Consider the following 27,834-nt stretch of genomic DNA (forward strand, 5'->3'; position numbering starts at 1 on the left):
AAATGTAGCAGCAAGTGGAAGCCGAAGATACAGAAGGGCAAGAAAAGGCCAGTTGGGGATCCTGTGTTTCCAGCAGCCAGATGTGCAACCTCTCATTTGCCTGTGCTTTCCCCTGTGGGTCTACGAGTGAGTGAGCTTGTACCTGCCTGTTACCGCAGGTTTAACCTCAAACTCTCGGGAGGTAACCAGGAAAGTGACACACTTGCTCGGTGGCGTTTGCTCCTCTCAAGTGGAGATCTGACCTTCTTGGTAGGGCAGGAGGGAGGAGGACAATAGCATCTTTTGAACCCTTACCCTTGCGTGTGTGTGGGGGGGAATTGCACATTTTCTGCACAGTTGCCAGACTGCTGGGCTGTTCACAGAATCACAGAATGTCAGGGATTGGAAGGGACCTCAAAAGATCATCCAGTCCAATCCCCCTGCCGGAGCAGGAACACCCAGATGAGGTTACACAGGAAGGTGTCCAGGTGGGATTTGAATGTCTGCAGAGAAGGAGACTCCACAACCTCCCTGGGCAGCCTGTTCCAGTGCTCTGGCACCCTCACCGTGAAGAAGTTTCTTCTCAAATTTACATGTAACCTCCTATGTTCCAGTTTGTATCCACTGCGCCTTGCCTTATCATTGGTTGTCACCGAGAAGAGCCTGGCTCTTGACACTCACCATTTATATATTTACAAACATTAATGAGGTCGCCCCTCAGTCTCGTCCAAGCTAAATAAACCTGTTCTTGTCTCTTCAGCGATGCTCTGCTAGAGAAAACGGCCATTAGTGAGCACAAACAAGGGGCAGGACCTTCCCTCTCGCCCCTCCGCTAGGAGGGAGCCCGAAAAAGAGCGCGGCTCCCTCCCGGCGCGGGCGGCCGGGGGTCTCGTCCCCGCGGGGGCGGGCTCGGGATGCCGGCGGGAGGGAGGGTCCAGGCGTTGCCCTCCTCCCCTCCCGCCGTGGCAGCGGGGCCGGTCCGGTCCCTCCCCCGCCACATCGCCCTCCCGCCGGCGCTGCTGACGTGTCTGCTCCCTCCCCGCCGCCGGCGCCCGCCAACATGGCCGCAGCCCCGCCGCCGCCACCGCCGGACCCCCGGCTGCTCCTCGCCCTGCTGCTGCTCCTGCCCCCGCCGCCCTCCCTCCCCCGCGCCGCCGCCGCCGCCGCCGCTGCCGGGCCCGACCTGGGCCGCCGCTTCGCCGAGCGCAAGCGCTGCGCCGACCCCGAGTGCAGCAGTGAGTGGGGGCGGCGGGGACGCGCTGCGTTCCGGGGGGACTGGGGGTGGAGGGGTGACCCCGGCCCGGGGACGTCCGATGGGGAGCGAGGGGGTCCCTGCCCGGTGCCGGCGCTCGGTGAGGCCGGGAGGCCGCCCCCTGCCCCCGGGAAGTTGTTACGGGAAAATGTGCAGACGCCGCATGTCTGTTGGGGGCATTTCCCAAAGCCCCTGTGGATTTGGCACAGAAAGAGGTGAGAATCGGGAAAATGGAAAGGCGTTGCCGAGACGCGGCGTTTCGCTGCTCCCAACCAAGTTTTCAGATCCTCACAGCTCCTTTTTGTTTTTTTTTAATTATTTTTTTCACCCTGCAAAAACCTACTTGTGTTAAACCCGCTTTCTGGGTGTTGTTTGTGCATTGAGTGATTTCAAGGCTGATTCGCGAGGACATAGTTGTCATCTTTCAGCCCGTCTAATTTTATGTTAATAATTAGCTTCGCAGTACACTTCTGAAATGTAATTCTCAAGTGCTTTGTCAAACGCTCGTCTCGATCAGTGAGCTTGTTTTGTTTTGTTTTGTTTTGTTTTTATAACCTCTTATTTATACTCATTATCTCTTGGCCCAATCTGGAAAATAGCAAACTGGTGCGTGGTGGGGCAGTCTTGTTTTCTGCAACTTAGCAGAGACCCCTTTCGTGAAACTGTTTTGTTATTATTTTTGAAGTAATACTCTGCTTTCTTCTCACAGTGTTAATGTGCCGAGGGAAGGCAACTCAGGACTTTACAGGTCCAGATTGTCGCTTTGTAAATTTCAAGAAGGGCGAAGCAGTGTATGTATATTACAAACTAATAGGAAAATCCACCGAGCTCTGGGCTGGAAGTGTAAGTACTGTAACGCATTTGTTCTGTTTGCTCTTCTTGGCGCTTTCTGTTGGCAAGAATGCTTAGCGTTCTGAACATCACTAAATGACATAATGAATGCCATTTTATCTTGAGAGTAGTGTGAAATGGGATGTGGTTTGATCAAACCTAGGGCATAAGTGCTGTGAAAAATGAGCAATGCTAACGTGTGCTAAAAGCAGTTCAAAACCCGCCTTTGTGTTGAAGACCTCCCGTTGCAGTAATGTGAGTGGTGGCCCCTGAGCCTGCCTGGAAGCTGTGTCTCCCTTCCCATCTAGGCAGGCTTAAGCCTGCACTAGTGTTTGCCCCTGGCATGGGCTCATCCTGAGCTCAGTGTAATCCTGCTGCAGATCATTCCATGTACGTGTTTTAATCACGTTTCTCTTCCTAATATTCAGCTGTTGTCTTCCCCATCTTAGCTAAGCTTCATGCAGAGTTGGAGGAAAAAAAAAAGTAGTAAAACTGAAAAGAATTAAGGTAAATTAATTCTTTTACAGGTCTGTCTCTGTCTTTAAACTTTAGTGATACATTGTAGCAGTTTGCAGAGTAGTGGCCTTGTGGTCTTTGGGCAATCTGAGAGCATGATGTAACTGCGCAAGGAGGGTCCCCTTACTTGAAGTTATCTCATAGAAAACTTCTCTTGGCTTTCATGATAAGCACCTTATTTGCCCCTCAGTTCAAGAAGGACAGGGAACTGCTGGAGAGAGTCCAGCATAGGGCAACAAAGATGATTAAGGGAGTGGAGCATCTCCCTTATGAAGAAAGGCTGAGGGAGCTGGGTCTCTTTAGTTTGGAGAAGAGGAGACTAAGGGGGGACCTCATTAATGTCTATAAGTATATAAAAGGTGAGTGCCATGAGGATGGAGCCAGGCTCTTCTCGGTGGCAAACAATGATAGGACAAGGGGTAATGGGATCAAGCTGGAACACAACAGGTTCCACTTAAATTTGAGAAGAAACTTCTTCTCAGTGAGGGTGCCAGAGCACTGGAACAGGCTGCCCAGGGAGGTTGTGGAGTCTCCTACTGTGGAGACATTCAAAACCCGCCTGGACATGTTCCTGTGCGACCTCACCGAGGCGTTCCTGCCCTGGCAGGGGGATTGGACTAGGTGATCTTCTGAGGTCCTTTCCAATCCCAAACATACTGTGATACTGTGATTTGCCTAACAGAAGCAGAACTGAGATACCCTGGAGAAAGAGCAGTTTTTGTGGGCTTCCCATGAAAATGCTGACAGTCTGGAAGTTGCTTAGAATTAGTCCCTCTTGCCACCTCCCCATGCTTCCCCTACATACTTTTTTGTGTCGAAATCATTTACTTCAACCTCCTTTCTTACTCTGGTCTTCTACAAAGGGTAGACAATTGCCTACAACAGTGGTCTAGGCTGCTCAAAGCCACACCTGGGTGTTGACTGTGGGACTAGTGGTTTAGTGAAAAGCAGGATGTATCACTTTCTCTAACCTGTTCAGGCTGGGTGTGGGGAGCCAAGCTCTCTCAGCAGGAACTGAATCCAATTAGAGTGATACAGAAGAGAGCAGAAAACTGCAGCACAGGGATAAAGAAGGGTTTATAATTGTATCATGCTGGTAATTCCCTCCTGACATGTACTGTACCATAAATAATCTGGTTAATTAGCTGGTACAGGTTTCCAGGGCTGCCAGGTCTTGAGAGGCAGAGTAGCAGCGTGGGGCCAATTTTGCATCTTCTAACACAGTATAATGCAGGCTGCAAGATCAGACAGCAGGCTTGAGGTAATTGCTGAGTTAATATTCAGTTTACCTACTCACTGATAGGAAGCTCCTGCAACAGGTGTGTCTCCAAGTTAAAAGGATGTTTGCTTTGAATTTAACAAATAAAAGCTGAAGTTGGCAGGTCTAAAAGAACTGCAAAGCTCCATTTTATTTTTCACGTGTGTTGTGCTGTTTTCTATGTTCCTTTTAGGACAGCGATGACAAACTAATTCCTTTTGGCTGGTGGCTATAATACTTACTTGTTTTTGACCTGGTTTGATTGCTTCTGTATTAATCGTAACACTGCAACGACAAGTGTGCAGATGCTGCGGTGGGGTCAGAGTACCTGCCCTTGCACTTTGAGTAGGGCACTGGTGTGCCTGACCCTGTCCCTGACTTGCAGATAGCGCTGAGGTCTGGCTTCTGCACCGTGACTTCCCGTGCCAGATTCTGCTGAGCAACTTGATTTATGCAGACCAGCCGTGCCTGCTGCCTGCAGACTTGGAGCTAGGGGGAGGCTGTTGCTTGCTAATTAAAACCAGACTACCTAGAGAGGTCTGTGATCAAGCAAATTCCAGTGGAAGGCATGTTACCTTCTGCCACAGCCCTTTCGGGATCTCATCACGTGACTTTATGTGTGCTTGTCTGTATCATTTGATCCTGTGGATCTACCCTACTGCCTTTTTTCTGTTCCACAAAGTTTTGGGGAAAAGTATTTATTAGGGCATAATGGAAACTGTGAAATCGAGGGATAACTGGCATTCTCATCTTCTGAGGGCAGAGGCGAGGGGAATGTGTGTACAAGGAGCTTCAGCTACTGCAACCTGGGGCTTATTTATAACAAGTTGAAAATACAGGCTTGAATCCTGAAGTCAGTTTTGAGGAGCCATGAGAAATGCAGCACAATTTCTGACCTGAAGGGAGATGATTTGATAAGAAAGGAGCCTTTCCCCGAGGCTGAAAAACCTATAGCAGTTGGGTCTGGGCTTTATTAGCCTTTGCTTTTCTAATTCACTCTGTCCTTTTCAAGCCATTGTTGATTTTTTTTTTCCCTGTGCCAGCAAATATCCTGTATTTTAACAAAACAGATTCTTTATTTAGTGATCCCAGTCTTGTATACTGTATTGCTTGCAGAGCTCCCATTAAAGTCAGTGAGTATTCTGTATGTGAAAAAAATCTGGAACCCAGCTATAATATATGTTCTATACAGCATGCAGTTTTTAGCAGAGCTGTCTAACTTAATAAACCTCATTAATAAGGCAAAGCCAAATGCTTGGACAATATTTTGGTTATCTAGGAACTCTGTTCTTTGCTAGATGTGTCCACCAGGCTCTAATTGCCTGGATTGTCAAATCTGCATAGTGATAGTATGCTATTAATATTGGCTTCTTGACTTGACGGCCGTTGTCAGAACTCTCATGTGAGAGCATTACTGTGTAGATCTTATCTAGTGAGTGATAAGAGAGATTCTTGTCTTCTACTATTGCCTTGGCTTAGCATGTTGACTTGCTTGAAAATAGCCATCTGCAACCCATTTTCGCTTGTATCAGTCACTGAAGAGTAGCAATGCATTTGCAGGGTTTACACACAGGTTTTAAAATAAGATACTACTTTGCATTTTCCTAAAATCTGCTTTAAGGATTTTTTTTTTTTCCTGAAGCTACAAAGCGGGCATATTTCAGGCTATAATATTGTGTGTGGGTGTAAATCTTATTAGTTAAAGATCCTCTTCTTACTATTTGAGAAAATACTTGAGGCATATGTGGTGCCAGTGAGAGTGCACAATAGCAGTTAAAGCACATGAGCCAGGATGCCTGGGCTTCACTCCCAGCTCTCATAATAGTTTAAGTCAGGCTTTAAAACATGAACAGTAAAATGTAACATCTTCACAGGAGCATTGTGAAATGTAAGTATAAAACCTCAATGAAAACTCTCGCATAAACAAGGTGTTGCTAATCTTTTATTCATTGTGTTAAAATTCATTTAGAAATACTTAGGAGTGAGTTTGATGTGTTTGTTACTAGTATCTGTAATTACGATTTTAACATAGTCACATAATTTCAAAAGCTTCTTTACTACTTTTTTTTGTGTGTGTGTTTGTTTTCTGGCAGGTTGGAAGTGATTTTGGATATTTTCCAAAGGATTTACTTGAAATAAATCATAATTATTCTGACGAGGAGCTAGAATTACCAACAGATGTAAGTCTTATTTGTTATTTTTGAACCGCGCTTCTTACAATTTCTTACCTCAGCGTTCAATAAAATCTCTGAAGAGGAGAATGGGAATATCAGTGATCCTTAGTTACCTTTTGTTAGTAAGCAGCTACATATGTGCACATATGCGTCAGGGGGTGGAATGTTTGTGCACCTATGTATGTGGATGGGTGTGTAAGCATCAGCCCAAAATATGGACATTGATCTCTCTTTTCTTGAATATTCTGGTTTTCTACTAACAAAATCTGTTTGGATTGAGCTCTAGAAATGCTGCTAGCTGGCTCGCACATAGGCTGCTCAGTATGTATTCGGAATGGTTTATTTTTCCCAAACTTTCAAAGTTTAAAGTACTATCAGAAACAAACACAGCCTGATACACTTAGCCCTTTGATTCTAGAATTGGTCCTTCAACCCTTGCACACATAAATAACCTTTCATGCCCTGACAGCTGGAAACTCCAGAGTTGTGTGAGTAAAGCCTATTTGTGGATGCAGCTTCAGACCTTTATGAAATCATGTTCAGTGGCTTGCATGGCTGTTTCATTTATTTTTCAGAAGTTGTGTGACAGGGAGCTCCTGCTTGGAGGAGTTGGTCATCTGAGAAGAGACCAGCTGGAAGAGATTGTGACAAACAAGCTCAGTGATGCTTTTTTCTTCTCCTCACTGGCATGCAGCAACAGACTTGTTCTTAATTCAGGATATGTATTATGAGTAAAATCAGTTCCATTGCTGACTTCCAGTTTGTTCCTCATTAGGAGGTCTTTGATGGAGCTAAGCCATAAACTTTTTATTTAGTTCTTGGGCAAAACTTCCACTGATTTCAAGGAGAGTTTTGGTTAAGGACTTGAGGGTTTAATTCTGCATGATTAATATAATTTACTTTTCTGCCGCATCTCTCTCTAACCAACGAAATGGATTTGGTCTCATCAGTGTAATAAAGAAAATAATATTTGTGACTACATATTGTTTTTCATTTCAGGAAACAGACTTCGTTTGCTTTGATGGCGGGAGGGATGATTTTGATAATTATGATGTGGATGACCTTTTGAAGTCATTGCAAGAGACAATAGCAGATGAAGGGGAAACTGAATCAAGTGGTCAAGGGACAAAACCAGCTGAAGGAATTGAAAGGGCTGAAGAGAGAGCACAGGTTGATGCAGTAAAGTCCCTTGATGCTTTGGAGACAGATAATCTTGAGCTAAGCACAGAAGATGACAAGGAAGCCCTCGCCATGACAGAGCAAGTAGACAGTTCTTTTGCAGAAGGAACTGAAAATACTGGGGAACACTCCAGTGTCAATAGTTATGAAGAAAACTCTCAGGGAGATCAAATTGCACATGAACACTTGAAAGGAATGCTACATGGGAAACTAAAAGGGCTAGAAAGTGAAAATACCAAAAACACTAGTGTTCCTCAGGGTGAAGCCAGTCAGCTTGACAAAGAGAGTGCAGAAGTCAATGCCTATACACTTTTAAACAGAGAGCTCTCTCTGAACTTGAAAACAAAATTTGGCTCAACTGCTGATGCTGTTGTATCAGATGATGAGGTGACTCGCCATGTTACATCGCTGGAAGATGATTTTAATGAAGATTTGAGCATTAATGCTCCTGATGCAGAGGAGGAGCCAGACTTTGCAGATCAGTCAGAAGAAATCCCTCTACTGTCTTTTACATCAGAGGAAGAAATTACATCCCCAGTGGATTTAGATGGTGATGAAAATGATGATGTTGAGCCACGAAATCATGAACTTGATGAAGATACAAAGGGTGCTACAGAGCTAAATAACCAAAGAGACAAGGAGGAAGAACACAATTCAGATGTATTAATTCTTAAGGATGCCTTCAGTAAGAGCAAGACGTCAGGTCACAGTATAAATGTGGACAGGTTTGAATCTCAACAAACAAAAGAAAAACAGGATGAAGTGATGCTAATTAGTAAAAGAGAAGCACCAGCAACAACTCAGCCTGAGGATCTCTCCAAAGAACTCCTTAGAAAGGAACCTGTAGGTACAGTTGATCTGGGTTCAAAAGAAAAAACAAAAAAAACTGAACAGTCTGAAGAACAGCTCATAGTTGATGGCACTGAATCAAATACTGAAGAGCTGAAGAGTACAGCTGTGCCTGATCCTCATGTTTTCCCTAGTCCAGGAGATGATCTGGAGTCCAAATCATCTGTTAAAAGCAAGCAAGATGCTTTTAAACCACTTGCTGGTGATATCAACAGAAGTCCAGAACGAATGCCGCTTGTTCAAATACAGAAAGATGAGAAAAAGTTTGAAGATGACACCTTGGAAGAGTTCTTGGAAAGTGATTTAAAGCACACAAAGTTCTGGGAGAATACAAAGGAGAAAGGAAGAGCTGAGGACAAGCCTTCTGTTGTTCCAGTCAAACCAGTGGAGGAGGTAAAAAATGTATCTCAAAGTGATGTAGGAGGTACTGACCTCTTAAAAGAGAAAGTGGAGCATGGAATGCCTGCTGTGGAGAAAGAGCTTCTAAGACATGAAGAAGGTTTGAAACAAACAGGGGAGACCCATCATGAAAATCAAAAAACCACCTCTTTTAACAAAGAACCTGAAATGAAAAGGGAAAACATGAAGGAAACCCTTGCAGGAGAGGGAGACCCAAGCTATAGAGGAGCTGTCAAGCAACCTAGGCCATGGGAAAATGAGACGGAGTATTCAGAGGCAGATAGGAAAGAAGAGCTTTCAAGAAATCTTGGCAAGATGACAGTGTTTGAAGAAAGCATTGAGAAAATTTCCTCTGAAGAAAAATCAAAAAGCACTACAGAGAATACTAATACATGGACTCTTACTCAGCAAGGAACTGCTCGTACTGAGGCCACAGATTCAGACAGAATTCTTGGCACAAATTTAGCGAAAGAAAGAACAGCAAGACCAGAATTGCAATCTGAAGGGCCAGATGCTGAAGATGACCCTGACCTGAAACAAGTAGAGGAAGAGCTCCTGGAGGATGAGAATGCTGCAAGTGCAAAGCTCTCACAAGCAAAGGCTGCAAATGTACAGGGTGATACACTAAATGTTAAAAGTACAAACCCTGAATTAGAAGTACTAAGCAAAGCTGTTTTGGGAACTGCAAATCCTACTTACGAAACAGGAGAGGAGGCTAAAAAAATTATCAGCATGCAAGATAGAAGCGAGACTGGGATCAAAGAGGTTGATGTACCAGTGAGTGAAAATGCTAAATTGGATGAGGTGGAACATGTCGTGGAAGATGAGGAGGAGTCTTCTGAAGCTGAGGAACCATCAGCTGTGAAAGAACATAATTTCCAGTCTCCTTACAGAGAAGACAACAATGACTTTAACCAAAGGAAAGACCATCTCCCCGAGGGCAGCTCACAGAAAGACTCAAAAGAGGTGCAAAATTTAGAGCATGCAAGAACTGACCACCAGCCATCTGTGCACTTCCCTAGCCCTGCTGACCACTCAGCAGCCACAAATGACACTGTGACAGACTTCAGTGAGTCTGTGAAGCGGCTCACAATAATGAGAGATTTTCTTGATGAAAAGCGTGTAACACGTCTACGAAAGTATCTTGGGCTTCAGCACATGTTTAGGGTAGAAGCCATGTTTTACGACATGAAAGTAGAGATGGAGCTTGCTCGAAAGGCAAGCCATAATAATGAAGATCTAGAAGAAGCTCTGGACCGGATACTTGAGTTTTCAGAATCAAACATCATGGATGTTGTGGGAAAAGTTCTGGATTCCAGAGTGGCAGAAAATCAAGAAGAGGTGGTGAAAGAGATGGATTTGTATGATGAGGAGAGTGCACTGATGGATGATATTCAAGAATTAATATATTCTTTAAGGAGTAAATATTCATCAGCTAGTGAGAGCGTCCCGCTTGCAACTATTCCAGAACAGGAAGATGATCAGCTGCCTGTTCAAGGTAGGATGTTAAACCGGTTAATAAATAGATGAAATGGATGTAAAACCATATCCCAGACAATATAATACAGAGAAAAGGGTGAGGGAGCAGAATTAAAAGAGGCTCTGTGGAGTCCACTGGGATTTTGCTTATTTTTAATTCATATCTTTTGGCATTGTGATGGGTCTCCAGGGACAAATCCTGAGATAAAGTGTTGAGCTCAGCATGTTTTCTTATGGGACAGGTTCAGTGCAAGCAAGTGGGATCTGTGCATGGGTATGGCTAGAGGGAGCCATTCAGGCCATGTCTACACCTCCTCTCAAGAAACAGAGTTTCACATATACTAATGTGCTAAATTTTCTGGAGGGTTAAGACCAGTCTGTTTTGCTGAACTAATTATGAAGATCCAGTGATTAATGCAAAGTTCAGGCACTAAAACCATGCACCTAAAATCTTGTGTGTCCATATCATCATGTTTTTGCCCACATTCATAAAAGTGCCTAAGTAGCAATACAGGCTAAACAGATCTTTTGATGGGGGAAGAACCAGTGGTCAAGTCTGCTGCAAACTTGCTTATTTTTTCTAATTAATGTGCAAGGTGGTAAGATACGCTCTTAGCAAGGGTCCTTTTACAGTGGTATGTGTTATGTAATTTCTCATAAAGTCATGAACAATGAAAATATTTCACTGTCTTGTCAGTGTTTGATATCTTACATAAATTCCATATAAAATTGAATTAGATTCTACTAAAAGTTGATTGAGAATATACTGGAAGCAATGTGTAAGCTGAAGCATTTAAAAAAACAACAAAAAAGCATTGTCAAATACAGTATTTCACTGGAGACAGCTGTGGGTAAGAAATACACACTAGCTCAGTGCTTAATTCATGTCTCCCTGTCTGTCACAGATGCTGCAAAAGAGGCTGAATATGACAGAGTTTCCATCAAAAACCCAAATGTCGTTGATGAGATCAATCAGGAATTTCAGCAGCTTGAAGATAAGAAGCCAGAACAGTCAGTTGAGGAGGAGAGGGCTGTTAATGTTCCACCTGAGCATGAAGAGACCAACTTCTCGGATAATAGAGAAGCCAAAGAAGGGTACGATAGTGACAGAGGATCGTTGCTGGAAGGTACTTCCTTTGGGTCAACTGATTCTGGACAGAGTGCCAAGGAAGATGTTGCTGCAGGTAACCTTTCAGAATTGGGTTGTTTTGTACTTTTGCTCTTAAAGAGGAGCATGGTTGAATGTTTGTTAGTGAAAAATTTTGGTAATTGTGTAATATTTTCATTGTATGTTGCTGTAATCCTGATGGCTTTTACTAATCTGTGACAGTCCCTCTAGTGGCAGTATTGTCTCCTTACCACTCATCTCAGCAGAGTGGTTCTTCTGCTACCTATTTGCACTATAGAAATAAGTGTCAGAGCTCTGTGCTTGGGCTGGTGGACTGTGTCTCAGGATGGTAGTAGATAAAGAGCAGAAATCACTGGAAGCCTACATACCATCAGCCCAGATATCTTTGCAGGGGGACTGACAGTTGAACCATTAGGCTATAGAGTCATGTGCTTCTTGCTCTTTTTAACCTGTGACTCTGGGTTATATTACTTTCCAGGAAAGATTGAGTGTAGCTTCCCTTGAGCAATTCAGTAACTTCTGGCTAAGGTGTTTGTTGGAGTAGGCAAAATATTTTACTCTGTTCTGCTGAGGCCTTTTCCTTCTGGAGCAAGTGTGCTGACTTGTGCTGACTCATCATTATGCCAAGGAGGGATCCTATCACCATCATTTTCCCAGCTCTGTTTTGGCATGAACCTGCCTTTGACTCCATTCTCAGTACTAAGCCAGCTTTGCTGTTCTGCATTCACCTCCCGTTATGCTCAACCAATCTGTCCACATTGAGCATTTAGAAAAAAATCAGGCACATCTTTCTTAGCTTTTGTACACTACTGAGGTACTGTACCATCCCCATAGTCAAGTGCTTTTTAGCAGCTTTTAAGTTCTGAGAGAAGCTTGAGGTTGAATGCAAAGATACCTTATGGATTTTAAATGGCTGGGGGATTACTTACATGGTTAAGCAGTTGTATGTTCCTTTCCTTCCTTAATGGTGGTTAAATACTCTTCACCACGAACTGCTATGGGGACTGCTTGAACTTGCTGAGAAGAAACAGGGCAGATGCTTTAGAAATGCTGGTCACAGTGGCCATTCTACAATGTAACAACAGGCTGGCCAGGTGGTTATTTCAGTCTGTGAACCTGAATTCATGGCAACAGTAGCAGTGAGAGGAGGAAGAGGCCGCTTCAGGCCGGGGTTGAAGTGGAGGTAGTTTAACACCTACGCTGTGCTAACAGTACTGTAGAAGATGTAGATTTGTCAATTATGGAATTGAGTGTGTAATTTTGTTGTTGTTGACTTGCTGTTAAAGGAGATGTCTGTGCTGTCCGAGGCAGGCTTGGCAAAGTTACTTTGGATGTCTCTGTCCCTCTCTGCAGCACCTTTTCTAAAGCAGCTTGTGGAATATCGCTGTCCTTTCTGAGGACTTTTCCCTCTTTCTTCAGTGCCCCGGAGAATGGGGAACTGTAATTTGAAATCTCACCTAAAATGCTGCAGGAACCGCCACGTGTTCTGGGCTCCCCAGTTTAAGACAGACAAGGAATTACTGGAGGGAGTTCAGCGGAGAGCTATAAAGATGATTAGGAGGCTGGAGCACCTTTCTTATAAGGAGAGACTGAGAGAGCTGAGTCTGTTCAGCCTCAAGAAGGCTGAGAGGGGATCTCATCAATGTTTATAAATATCTCAAGGGAGGTGTCAAGAGGATGGGACCAGACTCCTTTCAGTGGTGCCCAATGATAGGATGAGGGGCAACGGGCACAGGCTGAAGCACAGGAGGTTCCATCTGAATATGAGGAGAAACTTAATTTCCTTTGAGGGTGCCAGAGCCCTGGAACAGGCTGCCCAGAGAGGCTGTGGAGTCTCCTTCTCTGGAGACATTCAAACCAGGATCTGCTCTGGGTGAACCCGCTTTAGCAGGTGGGTTGGACTGGATGATCTCCAGAGGTCCCTTCCAGCCCCAACCATTCTGTGATTCTAGGGGGTGGGGGGCGTTCAGAAGTGGGCTTCCCGTCGCAGTGAGGTAACCCCTCTGTGGTGTCTCCCCGCAGGACGCGGGGCGGATCCAGATGCCGCCTCCCGGGCAGCCCTGGGGGAAGCGGCGCCCGCGGCGCACGAGCTCCTGCGGCGGGTGAGTGGCGGAGGCGGCGGCTGCGCATGCGGGTGGCGCGCGCCGATGACGCGCGGGGCGGGGGGGTGAGGGGGGCGTGCCGGAGGCGCGGTGCGGGGGGGGTCAGTCGGGCTGACGTGTGCTTGCGGGTTGGCTCGCGCCGCCATGGACCCCGCGGGCGGCGCCGCCGAGCGGGTTCTGGAGCCCCCGGCGGGGCGGCTGCTGCTGCAGGTGCGTGGGGCGGGGCGGCGCGGAGGGGGCTGTCGCGCGCCGGCGGCCGGTGGCAGCTGTTAACGGCTGGCGCGAGGGCTCCGCCGCTCCCAGCCGGGAGACTCGGCGCCCCGAGGCGGAGGTTGCCCCGCGTCCCCTAGTGGGTCGTGTCACCCCCGCCGTACCCCGGCCCTGCTCCCTCGGCGAAGGGGCCGGTTCTCCTCGCCCCCGTCCCGCGATGCCGGGCGATCCCGCGGGAGCGGGGGCCGGGATCGCCGCCTGGCCTCTCGCCGCTCCCCGGCGCTTGTGGGGAGACGATGCTTGCGGGGGGACCTGCTCGCCCCTGGGCCGGGGTTTGCGGGGCGGAACTGTGCGGCCGTATTGTAATGTCACGGCCCGGGGGAAGGCAGCGCTTTCCGTGTGGCTCGTACAGGTTATTTTCCAAGTGACCAGTCTGTGTCAGCCCCGTAAGCTGTACCAGGTATTGACACCTTTCTCAGGCAGTTGCTGCTCTCTGGCCTTCAGATAGATGTGTGACGGGACACATATGACGTGTGACCCTGTGACTTGGAAAAGATCTGAGCCGTTTCTAGTGGATTGTTACGAACGTTCAGATGTAAACCTGTTTGGTTTTGTTTGTTTGTTTGTTTTTGTTTGGTTTTTAGTGTTTGTTTTTGTTTGTTTGTTTGTTTTCCTATATTTTTCCATTCTTCTAGATTTATTTTGCAACAGATCAAATAACTGCTAGTGCTGTGTAGCGCAAAATGTGTGTCTCAGCTCATTTTGGTGTAGCTGTTCTTTGCCAGCAGATTGTTGCTGTCAGGTGTCTTTCAGATAGTCAGGCTTTTGAGTTGAAATGCTGGCATCACGCTGCTTTGTGGTTTTCTTCATTTTCGGTTTTCAGTGTACAGAAAAACTGCAAGAAAGCTCTAGATGGTTCTCTGCTTTTACGAGGGGAATAAAAGCCTTTGGCAGGCTGCTTATTTTGCCTGAGTATTTAAATAAAAACATATTCATAGTGGTCAATGTTGTTGGTTTTCAGTTGGTTGCTACCCTGCCTGAGGAAATTCGTCCTGGGCCTGATTTCCATGGACTTCCATGGGAGCCTATTATAGTCACTGCCTTAGTGGGAATTGCCACGCTTGCTATAATTTTCTGGAGAACCTGCCTTTCAGTGAGTATACTTCATACCTGCAAGCCTGCTGCTATCTAACTTCCTGAGCGGTCTTTTGTACGGTTAAACTGTTTCAGCATTACCGATGTCAAAGCAATGTGTAGTCTTTTGTGGTTTTATTTTTTCCATTTAGAGTATTAACGTGAAGTAAATGCTGTGCTTATTAGCTAAAGTAAGTTGTAATTTTCTTCAAGCTAAGAAGTGTTTCCTTTAAGCTATTAATGGAAGATTTTAATTTTTTTTTTTAGTAAGGGGCAGTTTCAAAAGCAAAATAGGGGAGTATGATGTAAATAAAGAAGGCTGCAGGAAGGGTCAGTGTCTCTTTGAAATGAGAAGCCTTCCATGTGCTTGAACCTGTTGCTGACTGTTGCCAAGCAAGCAGTTAGTTCTCCCCACTTAATATTGTGCAGCTGCTTGCAGGTGCCACGTTTAGAAACCTAAACACCTGATCTTAATACTCACTGGAGAGCCCCTTCCCCACTCTCCTCACTCTGCATTTGTCCTCCTCTTTGCTGCATGGATAACTTCTGTGCAAGAAAAATACCATCACTAGATCTCAAGTGTGCCAGCGCATCTCCTTGTAAATTGATAGATGAAAATTAAATAGGACAGTTTATTTCACAGCTGTCCATTTCAATCATGATATGCTCTGGAAGCCTGTGGAATACTTTATCTTTGCTTGACAAAAATACATTGGAACTGAATATTATCTGTAATAACAATAGTAGTTTTTTCTTGCTTAGTTTTGAAATTGGTTGCAGTAGGACAGTTTCAAATGCAAAATAGTCTTAATATAACAGCATAAAAAGAAGGCTTCTGAAATTAACCATGTTAGTTTCAGAATGAGCAACTGTATTGTAAATGTACATTGCTTTAGATGGATCAGAACTGGAATGCAAGTGTTTTTTGTGTTTGCAAGTTTAGGACTGTTGTTTGATGCAAATTGGCTTAATTTTCCTTGTTGCAAATTGGATGTGGGCAGTTACTGGTATCCTTTTAGTGACTGAGTAAACAGATGTTTACCAAGGCTCTAGGACAGGGCATTAACCCAAAAGCTTTTATTAGAAAACGGCTTAAGCTTGTTTGTAGTGTTATTCAACACGCTTGTTGGCAGTGATGGATGTGTTTTCCATGTGCTTCTTTAATCCACGTGTAGATGGTGACTTTTTTCTATAGGAAAAATTAATAAAATTTTTCACTTTTTTTTTTTTCCCTTCTGTAGGTAAAGAGTAGAATATATCAAGGTAAGTTTCTCTGTGCTTTTCAGTATACTTGATGCATAGGCATGTAGAAGTTTTGAAGATTGTTTCAGAGGATCAAGTGTCAATCTTTGCTCCCTTTCAAGAAAAAATGCTATGTCTGGGCATATGATATAAGCTAAGCTGGTGGATGATACGTATTTGAATCTGAGGATTTCAGTTTTGCTTTCAATAGTGCTTTGATTAGTAGAAACAATGTGGCTCACACCTGTAAATTAAAGAAAAAGGCAGGGAAAAGCTCTGCCTTGTTCAACATAAACGTGATCTGCTGGTTTACTGGTACAGTGGCAGCGATGCAGAGTTTACTTTGGTTTTCTCACTAGCAGTAAATCTGCTTTTGCTTGTTGCTTCTCACAAAAAGCAGTAGCTAGTTCCTCTTACCTTTTTGGACTGAGGGTAGCCTGAAACTGCCTGCTGTGCAGTTGCAGATACCTTCTGAATGTAGAGCTAAAATGCACATATTCTTGTGGCTAGTACACTGCTTTTTACAAGGGCTTTTCTCCAGCTTCAAGTATATAAGATGTGTTGAACGGAAAGGAAATAGAATTCAAAGTAGGGCAGTTGCTGAAATTCATAATTGAATACAAAACAAAAATATCAAAGAATTGTCTTCACATGAACTCTCTGCCTGTTTCATCTTCACAGACCATGCTACTTACCTGTCATTCCGCTGTAGTTTCATTGTAGTTATCCTGCAGTTCCTTCTGTATAATTGATACAGAATTGGTGAGCTGAAAAAATCCATCTTGGATCCGTAAGGAGATTTCTGTGCTGCAAAAAAATATTATTGGAGGGGGTAAAAACATTGGTATCAGTGTTGCAGAAATTACTTAGCAGCCTGCTTTTTTTTTTTTTTTTTTTTTAAAAAAAAAAAAAGGCATGTAGATCTAATCCCCTTCTCCTGTTTAATGCTGTATAGAAACTACTAAATCTAAGAACAAATAAATATGCTTCAAGCATGATAAAGTTCATGCTGTTATTAAAATCTTTACCTGAAATGGAGGAATATTAGCAGGGAGAAAAACACATTAAGAAATGGATTGTGCTTGGAATCCCAAAGATAAAATGTATTATTTCCACTTCATCACAGTAGTAAAATTGTGAGACCAAGCTAATGCACGGATTCCTGCCCCCCTTAAACTATTGAGAACTGGCTTGTTCCTCAGCAGTCGCATGTTGGCTCTTCTCAGAGCAGAAAGGGCTGGGGACCCTCTGGTCCAGGAGCCCTCCTCTAGGAGGGGAAGGAGGAGCAGCAGTTGCCGTTGCAGCCCGTGGGATGCAGTTGGAACAACCAGCGCTTCTTATTTGTGCTGCAGGGTTTACTGAGAGGGAAGTGAGGCTTGGGATGTTCATATATGGGGGTGGTTTAGGATTTGAAAAAGAATGGAAATTGGATGTTTCTCTAAATTAATTTGTAATAAAATAGTTTAAGTATTTTTGTTGAATCCTGTGGGTTGGTTGGTGACTTGTTTATGTTGAGAAACTAATCCATGTCTACAGAGCTGTTAATTGATCACAACCCTTTTGAGGTCTGTGAGCAGTAGTGTTTGTTAAAAAGCTGTGCAGTTCCTTGAGGCTTACAGATGCTGTCTGCTACCTGCAAGCCTCTTTTCTGTTCTCAGTAGGTCTGTCAGAGCTTTTATCCCATTATCTTTGCTGACCAAATGGTCAGTTTCAATACAGCAGGATGAGGTGGTTGTTAGGCAAGGTGTTGCATCTCCCCGAGTGTCAGAGGGACTGAGCCTGCTCCAACACCCTGCCAGTCTTTCCCTTGAGCATACCTCATCTGTGTGTAGCCAGTATCTTAGTCCACTCTGCTGTGCGTTCTCTGAACAGCTGCTGTGAAGTGGATGCAAGAACTGTATGCTTTGTCAGTGTTCAATGCTTCACTGTCTTGTTTTCAATCCTAATTTTAAATGAAAGCTGGACTCCTGCAGAAAGGGCTGACTGCCAGGGAATTGATGCTATCCTGATTTGTGCTTTAGTCCTTACTTGAATGTTCCCTAAAGTGGCAGTAATGATAGCTCTGATTTTTTTCCCCCAGGACGTGAAGTAGAGTTACTGTAAGCTTTCTTTTTCTTCCTAGTGACTGAAAAGCAGCTTGCTGAAAAGATTAAAAACCTTCTACAAGAAAAAACAGAAATCTTAGCAAAGATGTCAGAATATGATCAAAAGGTATTTGTTCTAGGTTCTTGTTCTTTCCTTTCTAATTTTCTGCATTGATTTAATGATACGGTCACAGTTTTATTTTCTGTTCTTACTGAATATTATATTGGCAATTTCCTCAGTTTTGTTTGGTTATTTCTGTGCTTAGATAAAAGAAGCAAAGGAATCTGTGAAAGTGGCCCAAGAACAAAAAGACATTCTCTCTGATGAAACCGCAGGGCTTAAGGTAAGAAACAGTTAACTGTCTCTGTACTGAAAGCAAAAAACATCAATAAAATAACTTACCTTTGCTGTTTTTTTACTCTTGTTTTGGTTTTGTTTGTTTGTTTGTTTTAGGACACTGTTAAAGAACTGGAAGAAGCAAATCGTCAGCTAGATGACAAAGTAAAAAATTTGCACACAATACTTGAAACAGAGAGAAAAAAGAACGAAAAGAAACAGAACAAGGTATGAGCAATCGCATTAATTCCTTATATTGTTCTTAAATTAGTGTGCCCTAAAACCTGCTCACAGCTTTGTGGGTGAGCAGAGAGAGGTAGATGTGCTGTCTCAAAAAGAGAACTGAAATGAAATTTCGAATTCATCCTAAGCTCAAGGGGGAGAATCTATAGATTGTTTGGAGGTAATGGGGTAGGGTGTCTTGTGGTTTGTTTGTTTATTTGGTTTTTTTTCTCTTATCTAAAATTGTGATGGGCTTGTGTGGTTATGTGCTTTTATACACAAACGGATGTATTCAAGTAATGGGCTAGTCTAATACTTCCTAGCCAGAGCCAGAAAATTCCTTAACAATGTGGGCTGAAGGTTTCAGGTTGGCAAGAGATGTTTTCTTGTACTTAGAGGAAGGATCTAGTTTTATATAAGTGTGAAGATCTGTAAGCTACCCCTCATTCTTGTTGTCCAGAGGTATTTATTACTACTTTTTTCTTTATTATTTTTAAAGCCTGATATTTTGTAGTAATGGTGAGCTCCAACAAGTTCTTTGGACTTGTTTTGATCAAAGGTTGCTAATGACAGCAGCACGTGGTACTTTCATTCTAGACTGTGCAGGTGTACAGGGAACTTTCCCAGCCACGCATGGGCAGAGTCACAGGGGGAGGTTGATTCCAATGTGTTGTGTATTTCTATTCCTTGCCTTGCTGATAAGGCAGTGCTGTGTTGCTGCTAATCTAATGGCTGTTCTAAATGAAAATTTGTTGGTGTTTTAACTTTCCTCTTATGCTTCCAAAATATACAGGTAAAGTAACTATACACTTGGGCTGAGGCATGTACAAGGCTAATACACAATCTTTGTTCTTATATAGATCTCTGAAACCCAAAAGTCCTTGGAGAAACTTCAAGAGGCTGTCAGTGTGCATTCTGTAGAGCTTTCAGAGGTAAAGCATTATCTATACCCTCTTAGCAGTCACAGGTACAGGTTCTGGTACCAGGAAAATTCGTATCTAGGTTGTAATAAAAAAACCTAGCATGGCAGATTCCAGGTTGTTTGTGCAAGTGTTCCTTTCCTGTTGGTAGTTAATACCCAGCTCTTCCTCCATTACAGTTTGACTTTTGTCTTTTTGTTCCTTTTTCTTTTATATGTAGGTGCAGATAGCCCTTAACGAAGCTAAACTAAATGAAGAAAAGGTGAAATCTGAGTTGCATCATGTGCAGGAAGAGAATGCTAGGCTGAAAAAGAGCAAGGAACAAGTAAGTTATGCCCAAGACAGGCAACTTTGTTTCTCTTTTGAATGAAATATCAGGGCTTTATTCCTGGTTTTCTGAAGTATAACTGCAGTGTGTCTCTGTTTTCTTAACATGTCAGAATTCCACATTTCATATTATCAAGATTAAATTTAAACTCCTTGTGCCTGCCTGCAAAGGCTTTTTGTGCAGGTGAGCCATGTGTCTTCAGTATGAAGGCTTTGCCGGTTTCAGTGATACAGTTTTGTCAGCAACTTCACAGAATGTCTGTGCTGATGTGGTGGTCACTGCATGACTGGGAGATTGCTACTTGGGATTGGGACTGAAGGAAGTAGTGGTAAAGAATTGCCAAAATGCAGTTCTGAAGCCAAAGTGAGGTGGGGAGGGCCTTTAGCCCTGAAATGTCATGACATTTCTTTTACAGATAGTTGTAAATATCTGTTTTCTTTTTCCGTATATGAAGTAGATGGCCTTTTAAGGAATGTGGTTTGATTACTTCTGGACTGCAATTAATTCGTAATATTTTGCAGTGTGTAAGCAGTTTGGTTCTGATGTTGGGATATTAGCTGAGAAAACATCCAACTTGTAAAATCACCTAATATAAATTACAGAGAGATTCCCAGCATCCAGTCCTACCAATGGGCTAGTGATGAGTGTGTTTAACTGTGAAGTCTACACTTTATCTGTGATTTGTGGTGATCAGTTATCATCAGAGATACCAGTAAAATAGGCTTTGTTGACATATACTCCATACTAAAAATAAAACAAATAATCACCTTTCCTTGGTGCTTCATACAGTTACTAAAAGAAGCTGAAGGTTGGAGTGAGAGGCATACCGAGCTCAGTGAGCAGATCAAACTGTATCAGAAGTCTCAGAAGGACATAGAAGAAGCACTTGCCTATAAGGAAAATGAAATTGAAGTAGGTTCTTTATAGCAAGCTTATTTTAAATATTACACATTGTAAAATACTTGGAAATACTTAATAAAATGCAGAGCGATTCCCCTTCAGCAAACCTTTGATTTCATTACTAGGTTTTAACGAACTGCATCATGCAGCTGAAGCAGCTTGACATGGATTCGGCATCTGAGGCCAAGAAGGATGGTGAAGGGCAGGAATGGAGCACAGGAGACGATCTGGCCAATGGAGAGTTGCCAGGTACAGTCATGCTACCTGCTGGCTGGTACGCCCATGGCCAAAGCACACGTGCTGCTATGTTTGTGGCACGTCATATGGGGATTGAGAGGAGTCTGTGCGTGAGGGCTAAGAGACTGCCAGCTGTAGTCCTCAGACAATATAAAATGTGTCCTAACTGAAGGGAGGGACCATTAATAAGGCCTATAATTGCTTTTAGATTACTGTTTATGTAAATCATACGTGTAATGACACAGTTTTAAAGATTGCGTATAAAGGTTAGTAATTAAGAACATTCCAAAAGCTGAGAATCTCAGCTTGGTGTTATGCTACATTTATTTTTGATGTGAATTTTTAATGAGTATTATGCTTACCTCCAGTTAGATAATCAATTTACATATCACATCTTTTGAATCTTGAAAGACTGAAATAGATGTTTTCAAAACTCTTCAGGAAGTTTGTAATTCCTGATATTACATGTGTATTAGCTACATCTTTGGTTTTGAAGTATTTTTTTTAATTTTCCTTTTCTCTAACCACACAGTATATGTGGCCTGGAAATTTCCAGTTTTTGATTTTCAGATAGTATGTCTGATAACAGATACTGCATTCACATTAATGTTGTGGTGGCTAGAACAAGTGACAAGAAGCAATAATTGGAATGCCTTTTGGAATAAATCTAAGAGTTCTGTTCTGCTGGTCATGGAATTACTATTGTTGTTTTCCCCACCTTCCCCCTTTTTTTTTGACTATGTAGGTAGCCCTATCGCAGATTAAAATGTAAGGAGTGTTATTTTTAACAGCTGTAGAGTCCAGGGAATTTGGGTTAAAAAACAGGGAAAACAAATATATTTTTCTCTTTTAGATAATGAGAATGAGAAGATGAAGGCTCAGATTAAGCAGATGATGGATGTCTCCAGGGTATGCTGCACAAGATATATAATAAATGCAGCCACATTACTGCTGTGCCTAAGATTATAAACTTTCTGCTTCTCTTTTCAGGTAAAAACTATGTTATCCATAGTTGAAGAAGACAGAAATCTTCTGCAATCCAAACTAAGTGATGAAGTAGCCGCAAGACATGAGCTGGAAGGTAGGCTTAGCAAAAGAGTTTGCTTAGGATGAAATGCTGTTTGTGGTTTAAAAGTAAACAGTGTTTTAATGGCATAATGGTTCTCATTGCAGTTTTCTTCAAGGTCCTCACCTACCTTTGCTTCTCCAACAGAGCAAATAAAAAAATTAGAACATGACTCCTGTTCGCTCCAGTCAGCCAAGGCTCGTCTGGAAAATGAATGCAAAACACTGCAGCAGAAAGTGGAGATTCTCGGTGAACTTTACCAGCAGAAGGAGATGGCACTCCAGAAGTAAGCCTTTCATTGCTTTTCCATAACACTGCATATTTTGTTGTAGGCACTATCCAAATACTCTTTGTTCTGAAGGATCAAATAACTTGAAAATTGTATTTGGAATGACAGGTGATGATTGCTGTTTCAGTATGGTCTGAAGCCAGTACCCCTTTTTTGACTTTTTCCACTGTACCAGAGATTCTAAAAAGACTCTCACTTTGCACGCACAAATACTGCCTTCTACTACTAAAAAATAAATGGTGCGGAGGGAAAAACAAACCAAACACAGAAAACAACTTTTGGAAAAGGGAAATGGGTGGCTTTGTCTGCAAATTCTGTGGTTGCTCTGTCACATTGTCCGGAAACGTCAAGGAGAATATACTGGCCATTAAGTTTTGTTTCAGTTACTCTGATCTCAGTTCAGTGAGTCTAATTCTCATAATGTAGAAACTTAGTATTTTAGTCTTGTGACCTTTTTGTATTCTCAAAGTGCTAAATTAAGGTTGAGTTTGTGGAGGCAGTTGAGATGAATGAATTGTGTATCTGCGTTCATTCCTCATATATTTACTGACTGAAATGTCTGTAATACTACCTCAGCTTTGCAGGGAAAATTTTGAGATAGGATTCGGGGAAACTTTGACTAAGTTCTGTATGAAAGCTTGAAATTGTGGTAGAGAAGCAATTAGATGTCGTAAGGTTCGGGTGTGTAGGCTGCAGGAAGCACAGGGCTGGAACAAGCTGAGGACTTGAGGTTACACAACACCTCAGTAGTGAGACTGCCTGACCTTGTCACTTTGTGGTTACTACACCTGGATCCCAATAATGGAGAGGTGAAGGACAGCCTGCCTTTCAAGGAAAACTTCCTCTTGGTCTCTCTGAAGGATTTCTACTTCTTCCAAAACTTCTGGGAAGTTACAGTGCCTGTTACATCTTGTTGATTAGAATGAAGGACTTCCTGCATTTTTTGTTTTTTCTGGAAAACTGTTTCCACATGTAGCTAAAGAAATGGATTATGTTGAACTGCCTATTAGCAATAGTCAACTTACTACTAGTTCAATGGTTCCAGTTTTGTGGGATAGCTCTTTTAAGTTAGGAACACCTTATGAATCTCTTAAATACTTCCAGAAAATGTAAAAAAATTAAAGAATTAGTGAACCATGAGGTTATAAAAAGGTTGTGGAGATTGGTCATGTAATAAATTGCTATGGAGAGTACTTGGGAAAAAAAGCTTCTTTCCACACAGCTGATGACTATGGAATGTATTTGTCATCTGGGCCCTAAAATTCTCCTTTTTCACTACACATTAATTTCTTCATTTCCCTTGGGTAGGTGTCAGTTCTGCATATTTCCTTGTTTGCATCTTTGTATATCTGGATTACTATCTGTAAGTGAACTACAGGATCTGAAGAGATGAACTATTTACAGTTGTTAGATTCTGACAAACCTTTAGATGCTGACAGAATTTTTCAGTCAAGATTGCATCCTTAATTTTCAGGTTTTGTACATAAAGGGTTTCAAAACACAGTATTTCTCTAGCCTTTAAAAAAAAATCTCTTTATTTTTCCTCTGTATTCTCATGCATTATTACAGATTCTGATATTGTTGTTAACATGGGACTGCCTTGATTTTGAGTTGTAGTAGATGTAGAATGCTGGAATATATGGTATGGTTTTGCTTTTTTTTTTTCCCTATACAGAAAACTGACCCAGGAGGAGTATGAGCGTCAGGAGAAGGAGCAGAAATTGTCTGCTGCAGATGAAAAAGCTGTGCTGGCCATTGAGGAAGTGAAAGTTTACAAGTAACTTCAGTTTCTGAAGGCTGTTGTTTTCTTTTATTTCAGCTATTGAAGAAAATTCATTTAAACATCCCTCCTTCTCCTCCTTTTCCTTTTGTACAGGCAAAGGATCCAAGATATGGAAGAAGAATTGCAAAAAACTGAGAGATCTTACAAAAACCAGGTAAGTTTCCTGCTTGCTGGTTCTTGTGTTACCTTTTGCTGCATACTAGTAGTTGGACAAAATAAACTACACTGCTTCTTTTCTTCTCAGATTGCCGCTCATGAGAAAAAGGCACATGACAACTGGGTAAGAGTGTTTTTTCTTTTCTGATGCAGACAGTTTGTATTTGACTTCAGGTTGGTGCAATTCATGCAGTTGACAAAACTTTCCCTACTAGCTTATTGCCCGCTCCGCTGAGAGAGCTCTGGCTGAAGAAAAAAGAGAAGCAGCCAACCTGAGGCAAAAGTAAGTGCAGTACAAACCATTTCTATTGCCCTTTGAACACGCTGCATGTTGCGTAGGAGAGAAGGAGCTCGCACAATGCAAGATGCTCAGTTAGCCCTCTTGCTCAGAATGTGCAGTGCATATTTGAGTTATTAACTTTAAACTATGATTAGACTGTTTGATGGTTAAAATAAGGTTTCTTGGTGAAAGCTGTAACATTTTACAATGTGGTTTGCTGTGTTACATTATAACAAATAGAACTCACACATATTATTTGAATAAAAACCCCTTTATTTTTAAAAATTAGATTAATAGAAGTAAACCAAAAAATCGTCATGCTTCAAAGACCGTTAATTGTAAAGCCAACTCCAGGCAGACCCGATCGCCAAGTCCCACCGCGACGAGGTAAATGCTGCTGTTTCTCCCAAAACTTTGCTCTTTGAGTCAGTATATCCTAAAAAAATAAGGCTATGATTCATTGTAGAAAAGTAAAGCGTTGATTCTTCTTTGGCATAGGGCCCTTAAGCAGAGATGGCTCTTTCGGCCCATCACCTGTGAGTGGCGGGAATCCATCACCCACACAGATGATAGAAGTTCCTGCTCGACCCCTTTCTGCTCCTCGAAGGGAAGGCTCGAGAGGTGAATTTGGTAAGCAGTGAGGCTTCCCTTCTGTGGTAACTATCCTATGCTACAAACCCAAGAATGCCAAGGTCTGATCTTGGTTCTAAGGATAGTCTTAAGTATTGATACAGATAAGGGGTTGGTAATGTTTCGTGGTGTTTGTTTTGTGTGGGGTTTTTTTGTTTGTTTTTTAATAGAAATGGCTCAGGCATGTATTGATTAGGATCTCTGAGGTTCTTGTTTTCCTTATGGTACAGTGGTAGATGGCCCTCCTGTTCCACGAAGGCCGCCAGAGTTACCTGGAAGGATGTCTGTTCCTGGTAAGCTACATGGCCTGCAACTTACTTGGTTGTTCTTTCACTCAGAAATGTAATTTAAAGCCAGTGTTCCCAACCCAGGCATGGTAAGACATGCATTCGTGGCTCTATTTACAGATCTTGGGCCTGCTGTAGCGTCCCTGATCAGTAGTGGGCCAAGAACCTCCTCCCCTTCCACAGCACTGGATGGAGTGGTAAGATGAAAAACCCCAACCTTCAGGAAGCCTTTCAAATACATGGTTCACCGTACTTCCTGCTGCTTCTTTAACTGTATCATGTTCTGTCTTGTCTATATCCTGTCACTATCTTTATTTGCTGTCAAAAAAAAAAAAAAGCAACCCTCTCCCAAAGAGTCTGAAGCCCCCTGTGTCACTTCTGATTCACCTTCATCTATTGAACCAGCTACAGTGAGTATTCAGAGGCTGGAGGCTGGATGTGGTGCTTCTCTGCTTTGATGGACAGGAATAACAGGCTTGGTGTTCTGAGCTGCTAAATAACAAAATGCTCCGTGAAACTAACCCAGGGCTCGTACCTCTGTCTTGAAAGGTGTCTCTAATGTTGAGCAGTTCTGTCTGGTTTTTATAGAATTGAGGAAATGAGACCTTTCTTGTTAAAGACTGCAGGCAAACACTTTGGAGTGACTACAACAATAATCCCAAGAAGCTGTCTTACCTGTGGTATTTAAGCACAATTCCGTGTGTAATTCAGTTTATCAAAGGGGTGTCCACCAAGGACACTTCAGAAGCAATTGAACTTCTCTTTAGTACAGCTTCAGCTAAGAAAACTTGTCACCTCAGAAGGTACACTGAGCACCCACTCCTAGGTAGTGCAAGCAGTGTTCTGGGTGAAGGGATGATGGTGCAGTAACTTTCCCTGTTTTCTACTTGGTTTGATGTGTTTTGGGGTGTGTTGTTCTCTTTCCCCTCCCCATCTCTACCTCTTGGCCTTTGAGTGAGGGGTTGTGGTGGTCAGCAGTGCCAATACTTCTCTGATGCAGTGAGTAACGCTGAACTATCACCTCATCTTGCACAGGCTAACCCTAGTCCCAAAGGCCCACCTTCTTTCCCTGGGACGCCTGTCATGACCTCCCCAGTGATGGGACCTCCGCCTCCACCGCCTCTTCGCTACGGACCGCCGCCAGCTCCTCTCCGTGGGCACTTTGGGCCCCGACCTCTTCCCGTGCCCCTAGGTACAGTTGTGTTGTGTGCTTAAGCTTCGCTTTGCTTCTCAGAAGCCTGCTCCAGACCTGAGAACTGCTGCCCATTAGCACACAGCTTCCCCACTCTTCACAGGGTCTAGCTGTCCTGCTCGGTAACCTTGGACAGGTGGGTGGTTTCAGGCCACTGAAATGCCAAGGTGTTTTTCCTTGTTTAGTCTAAAATGGAAACCAGCAGTCAAAAGTCACTAGAACATAATCCGGGGCCTGTGAAGTCTGCACATGACAGTGACCCACCCCAGAGCTGCTCTAAAAACTGAAATGAGGAATGAGTCAGGAGCTTCACCGTTTGGGTTAAAGCAAGAGTTCATTTAACTCTGTGTTTTCATTTCCTTCTAGTTCGCGGTGCTCCCTTGCCACCTCCAGCTGCACGAGATTTCTTACCTGGCCCGCCCTTAGGAGTGAGAGATCTGCCTCCTGGCCCACTGCCGCCGCCTCCGGATCCAAGGGGCTATGGACGTGGGCACCCTCCTTTTCGACCCCTAGGTCCTCTGGGCCCAAGGGATTTCCCTCTGGGCCCAAGGGATTTCCCTCCGGGCCCACGGCTACCCCCGCCTGGTTCAAGAGACTATACACCTCCTCCTAACAGAGACTTGCCTCCAGCGGGACCCAGAGACTACCCTGCAGGCCCTCCTCCTCCACCAGGCTCCAAGGACTACACACAGCCTCCCACCCAGAAACCCTGACTGCAGCGTCTGCTCAGCAGCTCAGCCGAATGGACTCTAGCACACTTCCTGCGGTCAGGATTTTAGGAAATGGTTCTCTATTCGAAGCCATTTGTCTCATTTCACTATATTTTGGCTTTTGCGGGATTAATTTTTATCCAATTGCTACAGACATCTTATGTGCATTTATGATCACCTTAAACTCATCCATCCTCTTGGGCTGCAAGAACCTTCTTGTGATGGACTTGAACTTAAATGTGCAATAGGAAGGAAGTACCTGTGTGGCTAGTTTTAATTAAGTGTAGCCTCTGTAACCAGTTGGTGAATGAACTAATTTGGTGGAAAATGTAAATCAAATCATTTCCTGTGGAAATAATTTTTAAGTAAAATGCTATCCTACCTGCCTTCTCCATCACATTATTAAGCTGCAGTTACTGTAGGCCAGGGGTTTACATGAGGACTGTGAGGTGGTGTTTTTTGTTTTTTTTTTAAAAGATGTCTGGTCAGAGATCAGAAGCACAAATGACACTGTATTCAAAGGAAAGTTATAATAAAAAGCAAAATTCCTTTTGCTAAACCCTGAAGGCTTTGCTTCAGTGCCATTTTTTTATTTTTTGCTCAGAAAGGACATTGGTTCAGTAATTAAACCAGAGCTGTGACCAAGAACTGAATGACAGCTGAGTAACTGCTACTGCTGC

The 27,834-nt window shown here is 43.2% G+C and overlaps 1 protein-coding gene across 5 annotated transcripts; it reads left to right on the forward strand.

Moving 5' to 3' along the window:
* Nucleotides 1-995: 995 nt before the first annotated feature.
* MIA3 (MIA SH3 domain ER export factor 3) lies at nt 996-27,720 on the forward strand. Of its 5 annotated transcripts, none has more exons than XM_080341031.1 (29): nt 996-1,214; nt 1,941-2,074; nt 5,930-6,016; nt 7,010-9,935; nt 10,822-11,100; nt 13,068-13,147; nt 14,379-14,510; nt 15,733-15,754; nt 17,856-17,944; nt 18,084-18,161; nt 18,272-18,382; nt 19,237-19,308; nt 19,517-19,621; nt 20,414-20,536; nt 20,650-20,773; nt 21,615-21,670; nt 21,752-21,842; nt 21,975-22,113; nt 23,792-23,893; nt 23,993-24,053; nt 24,144-24,179; nt 24,271-24,338; nt 24,625-24,722; nt 24,834-24,965; nt 25,196-25,258; nt 25,373-25,449; nt 25,591-25,662; nt 26,288-26,444; nt 26,811-27,720. In XM_080341031.1, the coding sequence occupies exons 1-29, from the start codon at nt 1,040-1,042 to the stop codon at nt 27,155-27,157; spliced, it is 6,036 nt and encodes a 2,011-aa protein (XP_080197157.1). In that variant the 5' UTR covers nt 996-1,039; the 3' UTR covers nt 27,158-27,720. The 5 variants fall into 5 exon arrangements, with proteins under 5 accessions (XP_080197157.1, XP_080197159.1, XP_080197160.1 ...); XM_080341032.1 differs by having other exon boundaries at nt 1,072-1,446; XM_080341033.1 differs by lacking the exon at nt 25,591-25,662.
* Nucleotides 27,721-27,834: the final 114 nt, after the last annotated feature.

The sequence above is a fragment of the Nesoenas mayeri genome (assembly GCF_963082525.1).
Source record: "Nesoenas mayeri genome assembly, chromosome: 3".
Taxonomy (NCBI): Eukaryota; Metazoa; Chordata; class Aves; order Columbiformes; family Columbidae; genus Nesoenas; species Nesoenas mayeri.